Below are 8,674 nucleotides of genomic sequence, written 5' to 3'. Positions count from 1 at the left end.
TGACGTTTGAGGAAACGTTGGTAGTCGCCCATGGTCGCTGGGATAGCGCCAGAAGAGCGTTGTGTGAACGCTAGTGAACGTCGATGATCGCCGGGAATCGGCGGAGAACGCTGGTCCGGAAAAAAAGTTTTGAACATGCACAAAAGTTCTCACTGAGACCAGCGTTCTTCAACGTTTAATTTTAAACGCTGAAGAACGTTTAAGAACGTTCGTGGAACGTTTTATTAACGTTCGCCGAGCGTTGCACGCGTTCGGCTATCGTTAGTCAGTCGTTACTCTAGCGTTACTTGGTTGTTACTAATCGTTTGCTTTGCATTGAACGACTCACTGGCGACCTGTCAACGACCGCTGAACGGTCCCCTAGCGCACGCAGCGTGTGACTAAAGTCAAACGAACGTCCTTTGGCGTCCATTGAGCGTCATTCGAGCGTTTCCCGAACGTCCATGCATATGGGTATATAAACCGATGCTTTGTAAGCAAGGTTCATTTGATTTTGGACTACCGTAGAGAGCACCTACTATGGAAGATCCAGAAAGACTAAGGAGGCTATATATGCTTGCTATAGCCCAGCATGAAGTAGATGTACTGAACTTGAACATAGCTGAATACATCGAGGGACCTCGCCCGCAGAGAAGAAGACCCCGACGAAGACGACAGTGCTGGACTAAATCATGGATATTAAGGCGTCAAGAGTTTGGTCTGTACGACCAACTCAATGTTGAGCTTCGCCAGGAAGATGTCAGTTCCTTCACGAACTTCATGCGCATGCCACCTGATATGTTTGATGAGATCCTTGGACGTGTCAGAGGCAGATTGACGAGGCAGCACACCTTTTACCGAGAGCCCCTCGAACCTGGCCTGAAACTGGCGGTGACACTGCGACATTTGGCCTCTGGATCTAAGTATGCTGACATGAAGTTTGGGTGGCGCGTTCCATCCAACACAATCTCCGTCCTTGTCCGTGAAGTGTGCCGGGCGATCGTTGACGAGTATCTGGATGAGGTGATGACCCCTCCAAGCACTCCTGAAGCCTGGCGTGAGATTGCCAACCAGTTCATGACAAGGTGGAACTTCCCTCATTGTTGTGGTGCCCTTGACGGCAAACATGTTGCCTGCAGATGCCCTAACTCTTCCGGATCAACCTACTACAACTACAAGGGATTCTATTCTGTGGTGATTATTGCCCTAGTGGACGCAGATTACAAGTTCATCTGGGCAGATGTTGGTGGTAAGTGTTCTTTCACATAATGTCTTTAGTGGAGATCGAATTAGATTATTCTTGGTGTTACTATTTGTACTGTATGTTTACGTTGATGTAATTTGTGTTTTTCAGGGAAAGGAGCAGCATCCGACGCACAAATCTATAACGGGTCTGAGCTGAAAGAATGCATCAATGATGGCTCCATTTGCATCCCACCAGCTGAACCCCTGCCCAACGACAACGAGGATGTGCCGTACTACCTAATCGGTGACGACGTGTTCGCCTTGAGGTCTAACATGATGAAGCCGTATTCGCACCGTGGTATGATCGACGACGAGAGGATCTTCAACTACAGGCTGTCAAGGGCACGTCGTGTGGTCGAGAATGCCTTTGGCATCCTTGCCAATAGGTTCCAGGTTCTCCTCACCACTATGAACCATGCTCCCGCAACCGTAAGGCTCATCGTTACCATGTGCCTGTGTTTGCACAATCTCATGCGTATGAGGTATCCACGTCAGCAGAACATTCGCATGGACCGTGAGGACGATAATCATCAAGTAATTCCTGGACAATGGAGAACACAGCTCAATCTGGAGGACACCGTCAATGTCAGAGGGCCTAACGTGGACAACAGACAGGGGAAGCGCCAGAGGAACCTCCTGAAACACTGGTGCAACTCTGAGGCTGGTGCTGTTCCATGGCAATTGGATATGATATGAAAACTCTTGTGACATGAACAATGTGTGTTGATGTGTTTATGTTTTCTAATGATAAGCATTAAAAGAAACAAAAATTCAGTGTCAATTTTAAATCATTTATTTAAAGAACATAAACCCCTAAAAAATAACACCCGTTATTTCGTAAGTCACAGAAATAATAATAGCAAATCAACATAACATGTAACAATTAAAGGAAATAATAATCATAATCACACATTCATACAAGTGCTCGGCCTCATCCAGGACCCCTGTTTTGACCATGATTGCCTTCAACTGCAATTACACAACAATAAACAAAAGGAAATTAATAATTGTCTTTCACTTGCTATTCAATATCGTAGTATAGTCAGTATTTCTGATAACCTGACTCGCAGACCTGCTGGTCTTGAATCAGGGACATGTAGGCAGAGCCCGCGGAGTTAACACCGAAATGGCTTGGGGCGGTGGTGGTCCCCACTCACTGGGAGGTGGCTGCCAACCTCCATGCTGTGACTGGCACTCGTCCTGGCTCTGACACGGCTTCTTGCGACGAGGTCGTGTCACCAGTGACACTGAAAATACATTAAAAAATGAAAATGGTCAGATGGCTTCCTAGAGTGGAGACGAGTGATTTTGATCAAAGTTTGAACCGATCTAACTAGATCTAATTGTACTTTTGACTAACTTTCGTGCCAGCTATTGGCCAATTTTAGTAATGAGGCAAGTCTGGATATACAAGGGGTTGCCTAACGCACCAATTCTAGTTATAATTAAAAGTAATAGTAATAATTAAGCTCACCATGACTGAATCGAGTGCTGTCTGGAGGGGGGTCTATTGGACCGGTCCTCACTGTCGTCGTCAGTTGAATCCGACTCGCAGAAAGGCTTCAGGACCTTGTTGATGCCTTTCCGGGCCCGGCGAAAGTCCTTTAAACTCAGCCCCAGCAGCACACTTTTGACGTAGGCGGCGTAGGTGATCCTTTCGGTGACTGGCTCGGGAGGCGGGAGTTGATCACACAGCATCGTCAGCATGTCGCCGCTCTCCTTGGCCTTCCTCTGGAGGGTCGCTATGTCGGAGGACACAGACAGGGCTGGGGTGGGTTGACGTTCTGTGACGTTCTCATCAAACTCGTCAACTTCAACCCTCTCCTCCGCCGCTGCCCGCTCAGCCTTATCCAGGTCGCCCTGACTTTCGGCTATGATCGCCTTCAACTAGAAAGACACGAAATGACACAAGTAAACACAGCGTGTTTGGAAATTGACAATAAACAATTGTACAGACATTTATCTTTTACTTATTATTCAATATTGAAGTATAATTATATGATTAGTTCAATATCTGTATCAGTACTTACACTCTTGACGGGCTTCGAGCGGTGGTTGACAGCACGGTGGAAAAATCCAAATTTGTCTTTTATCCATGTCTCCCTCTCCGTCAATTGTTGCTGGCCATCCCCACTCTTCTTCTTGTCCAACCTGGTAGATATTATAAGCATACGGTAAGAATATGGTAAGTATATAAGTATATGGTAAGTATATAAATTCCATTATTATTAAAGTCAGGGCAATAACTTGAAGCATTTTCCAAAATTTAAACGTAAATACTTGCTTTGTGAACATGTCCCTGAGGGACTTGAACCAGGTCCACAAGTGGTCCACGCTGATCTGCAGTTCTGTGGCCTTGGCCTCGAGTATCCGTTGCCTTTTTGCCTTGTTCCTGCATTCTGTCTTCTGTGAGTTCCACAGCAGTTTGTTTTCGCGGAAAAACTCCACCAGACTATCCTCAACCGCCCGGTCCAGGATCCTGCAATCCTTTCTCTGCTTCTTCCCTCTCTTTGTTATGGTCGGACCGTCCTCATTGGGGTTTTCAGGGTGTTTAGGGTCTTCAGGGGGTGTCACATGGTGCGTTACTTCTCGGATGTGCTCTTCCTCCTGGTGTTCTTCTTCGTACGAAGACATTGCTAGTGAAAGAGGCTTTGCATTCTTCTTACTTGCAGCGCTAGTAGCAGAAGCCCCCACCCCACCCTTTTTTCGTCTTGGCGGCATGGTGCTGACTGTTTAAACTCACAAGAACAACTGAATTCACTATGAAATTTCCAGCGTTTTGTACCCGTTCGACCGTAAAAATAACACGCCAGCAAGACGCTATTCTGTCGTTATTCACACGTTAGTCACACGCTCAACACGCTCGTCTAATGTTGACAAATCGTTCGTCGCGCGCCAGTGGCACGTTAGCACACAATAATGGTTTTCTTACTTGGTCTTACTTGGTCGCTGTTACACGCTTCTCGTGCGTTAGACACACGCTAGTCATGCGTTAGGCACACGTTAATCACACGCCAGATGTGTCATCCTCATTCTAAAACGCTCAAAAATTGAACGATTGAAATGTTCAGAGAACGTTGACCAGAACGTCATGGTGTGACGGCCCCTTTAGATAGACTTCATCGAAAAAAATAAATACTTTGTCTGAAATTTATATTTTCAGTTGGTAAAGTTTCTTTTGGACGTCAGTTTAGTTAGATGAGGAAGAATGTTTAGCTAAAGTTTCACCAAGTTTATAAGCAATACTGATTTATCAGTCAACAATTCATTCCCATTTTGAAGATGGTGGATACCAGATTTTGATTCCTTACTTTTGATTTTTTTAATCATGTTCCATACCTTGGATATCGGGGTACGTAAAGTTAGTTTCAAAACGTAAGCTTGCCAAGACATGCGTTTATTTGGTTTAAATGTACGTCGTGCCTTGGCATTTATGATTTTGAATTTATTTGAATTATGAACCATAGGAGGACGACAGAAATAATTCTCAGCCTTCTTCCGTGCCTTCCTAGCCTGTTTGCAAGTATCATTAAACCATGGTTTACGGATGTGTGGATTTGCAGAGGACTGTTATGGAGTGTATCAGCGAAACATTTTATAGGGTCAGGAACAACAAGAAACAAATCGGGGGTTTAAGTTGGTTTGCACAAAGAGCTTCATACAAAGGCCAGTTAGCCTGATGGAAATTCCATCGTGATGATGGAGGAGCATCAGATGGGGTCACAGTCTCTAATATGGTTGGGAAATGGTCACTTCCTAAGAGGTCATTGTGGACCAACCACCTAAACTCATCAAGCAAATCTGAATCAGAAATTGACAAATCAATGAACGAGTTTGTCCGTGTACCAGGATGCAGATATGTTTTGGAATTATCATTAAAAATACATAAATCATTATTTGACATAAAATCTTCCAGCAGCTTTCCTTTAGTGTTTGTGTGCGCGCTGCCCCATAAGGGATTATGCCCATTTAAATCACCCATGATGACGCAGGGCTTTGTTAGTTGGTCACCGAGGGCTTGGAGATCAGTAAGCTGAATAGAAGATGACAGAGGAACATAAAGAGAGCACAAAGTGAAGACAATGTGCAAAGTAACACGAACCGCAATAGCTTGAAGAGGGGTATTAAGAGGAACTGGACTGTGGAGAACATCCTGCTTTACCAACACTGAAGAACATCCAGTGGCTTTTGCTCCCGGGGGTGAAAAGAAATTGTAGGAAGTATAACCTCTTATGTCAATGTGATCTGTAGTTTTCAAATATGTTTCCTGAATACATAGTGCTGATGGCTTAAAATCTTGTAGTAATATATGAATATCATTATAATTGTTCCGCAGTCCTCTGCAATTCCATTGAGTTATTTTACTTGAGCTGCTCAAGGCGGCTCAACAGGTGATCTTGAGCAAGAGGAATGTCCACTCCCATGGACTGGCTGTGTGGGGGTTGACATCCATCTCCAGAGGTGCATAGGGGTCATGAACCTCAACAGACGTTGTAATAGAAGGCATTTCCATGTGCTGGGTTCTACGAAGTTTCTTTTTTATCGCTTTTTGTTAAGTGAGCTACGCCCGCTGGTTGACTGTCGGATACTGTTTCTGGTTCCGTCTGAAAGGAAGCTGTGGCAATCAGTGGATCACTATTGGAGTTTGGAATCAAAGCGTCAAGGATAACATGTTCATCCTTGATCCACGAGATGTCGGTTTGACATGACATAGAGACAGTAGATGGTTTAGGAACTGGAGTTGGGGAAGAAATTGCTGCTGAGTATGTTTTTACGGGAGTTGGAGCTGCAGATTGTACTAATTTTTTCGCTTCTGGGTAGGTGATATTTTTTGTATGTTTTATTTTCAAGATTTTGGACTCAAATACAAAAGTTGGACATGACTTGGAGGAAGGCATATGTTCACCGCCACAGTTGGAACATTTCATGTCACTCGTGCATTCTGATGTGTCATAAGCTCCACTGCAACGGCAGCACACGACCACCTTACCACGACAGAATTTGGCTCCATGACCAAACTATTGATATTTGAAACATAGAAGTGGATGAGGTACATAAACCTCCACTCCAATGTTGAAGTAACCAGCTTTTATTGAATTTGGGATTCTGGGTAGGGGGAAGCTGAAAAAGTAAGTTTGAGTATTAACAATGTTTCCTTCTTGTGTTTTCCTTGTGAAGCGTTTAACATTGGTGACTCCTTGGTTTTTCAGTTCAGCAGCAATCTCTTCCTCGCTCATATCGGAAAGACAGCGAGCTAGGTCTCTGACAATGCCTCTGCTTGAGTTCAGTGTCTTGTGCACGGAAACAACAACCTGAGTATTAACAAACTGCTGTAAACCCAGCAGATTGACAGATTGCTGCCTCCTTGCACATTCTACTAGAATTGAACCAGTCCGAAGGCGCGTTACATTCTTCACTTCTCCGCAGGCACTTTGCATGCCCTTGGAGATAGCGAACGGATTTAATTTCAATGGAAGTCCATCGGAAGAGGATATAACTATAAACCGAGGCCAAGCATCCTTAACTTCAGACAAAACTTCATCATCTGACGAAGTTGACTCTGTATGTTCGACGTTTGTTTGTCTTGCTAGAACCAGAAGTGAGTGAGTGATACATGGTGGGATAATATGGTTCAGCACTTCTGCTCCCCACCCGCCACCGAGTGTCAACAAAGACATTGTCGCAGTGGAAACCAGCCTGCAACACCAGGGTTACAGAGTTGTTATACTCTAGTAAATATCGACTTGAATAGCTATGAGATCCAAAAGAAGAAGTGTCAGGCTGTTTCGGTCCATAACACTATTCCCAAGAAACACAGAATTCAGAGGTCTATCACCAGATTGGCCCATGAGCCACCGCCTTCTGGCATCCGACTCTCGGCAATTTAGTATATCAATAAGTAGTTTATTCAAAGTCCAAAATATTACATTTTTGAAATATCAAAGATGTGCAGAAATAATTCTATGCACAGGGCTTGTCATGACCAGCCAATTGATAGAACCGGGCCCGTTCTACCAACCGTCTAGGTGAAGTAAGGGTCAAAGTGGTGTATTGGGCAAAAGGAACACCTGTTTCTGGTTCCAGTGCCCTCAACCACCAGAATCCCGTCCTCCACCGACACAGGGGCGCAACCCACGGCAAACTGGTTGCCCAATTCGGTCGCCTTTTACGACCAGCAATGGGGTGCTGTGGACAAATTCTACCCCGGTTCCACACGGGGGAAGAGCTATTAGCGTTACCCAGCACTCACCACGAAGTGGTTGCTCTTCACGAGTGCCCAATCTCAAATGACATACTGCATATATTGACAAATTATTCAAGATGACATAAAAGGTACAGTCAATATAATCAGTAAAAGTATAACACTCACGCAGCTGAAGCAAGGGATATCACACAAACCCCAAGGTCTAACCACGACACACAGTCGAGACACACAGTCCAACCTGGTCAACGTTTCTTCAGTGACTGCCCAAAATTATGATTTAAATTGCCCAAATTGCATGATGGTTACATGTACAGGATGTCGCCACCTGTAATGGTGAAGTGTGGTCACGTTTGAAATCATGGGAGTAGATATTCAACTCTGGCGTGTGCGTATTGGCCTTAACATCCTTCCAAATAGGACTAAAATGAAGTTTACATGTGGTTTATCACTTTCATGTTGCTTTTGGAAACAACAATTGCAAATTTTGCAAGTTATCGGCATTATGCTCATCGAAAGCCGTAACGTGGAGCTAAATCCGGGTCCCCGTACACGTCAGACCCAGAGCAGACTGTCGCTTTCTTACACGGGTGTACAGGTTGTAGACAAGCCGAGGTAATTAATATGCTGCAGTGGCCGGGACAGACGACACGCTCAACGCCAACAGCTATCAAATTTAAACAGTAAGTTTGACAAATTCGAATCCGCATTAGAGTCCATGAGGTCTGAGCAGGATAACATGTGAAAAACAAGAAAGAAGTGAGCAAAGCTCACATACCCCCGTTATCCCCGTTTGTCAACAACAAATAGTAAATAGTTTGTTAATTAATGAAATATTACATATTTCTAACTGATTTTAATGCCCCCCACCCCCCCCACCCCCAATCTCCCATGTTACCAGTGTTCACTGCGAGGAAGTAGATCACCATGAACACATTTGAATAAAAATTTGATTGAGGAGTTACATAAGGAGAATTATCAAAAGGACCAAAAATTGTTGATATAAAAACACATAAAAAATGGAACAATATCATAAAAGAAAAGCAATAAATTAATAATTTCCATCTAGCCTTAACAGATATGGTTAAGAATTCATAAATTCAAACTATCACAAAGCACAGATACTTATGATGATCTACATGTGTGGAAACAATTTTTGAAAATATATTAGGTATACAAAACCAGTCATCAAAATTTCTAAATTCCATCATGTTTCCATGAAAACAGCAAAAATGAAAAAATTCTTCA

The 8,674-nt window shown here is 43.9% G+C and overlaps 1 protein-coding gene across 1 annotated transcript; it reads left to right on the top strand.

Annotated features, from left to right (window-relative positions):
* Positions 1-519: 519 nt before the first annotated feature.
* LOC124125006 (protein ALP1-like) lies at positions 520-1,920 on the top strand. The gene is made up of 2 exons (XM_046488318.1): positions 520-1,228; positions 1,334-1,920. The coding sequence occupies exons 1-2, from the start codon at positions 520-522 to the stop codon at positions 1,918-1,920; spliced, it is 1,296 nt and encodes a 431-aa protein (XP_046344274.1).
* Positions 1,921-8,674: the final 6,754 nt, after the last annotated feature.

The sequence above is a fragment of the Haliotis rufescens genome, unplaced genomic scaffold, assembly GCF_023055435.1.
Source record: "Haliotis rufescens isolate VD_foot unplaced genomic scaffold, xgHalRufe1.0.p SCAF_5, whole genome shotgun sequence".
Taxonomy (NCBI): domain Eukaryota; kingdom Metazoa; phylum Mollusca; class Gastropoda; order Lepetellida; family Haliotidae; genus Haliotis; species Haliotis rufescens.
This window is presented reverse-complemented; position numbering and strand designations above follow the sequence as displayed.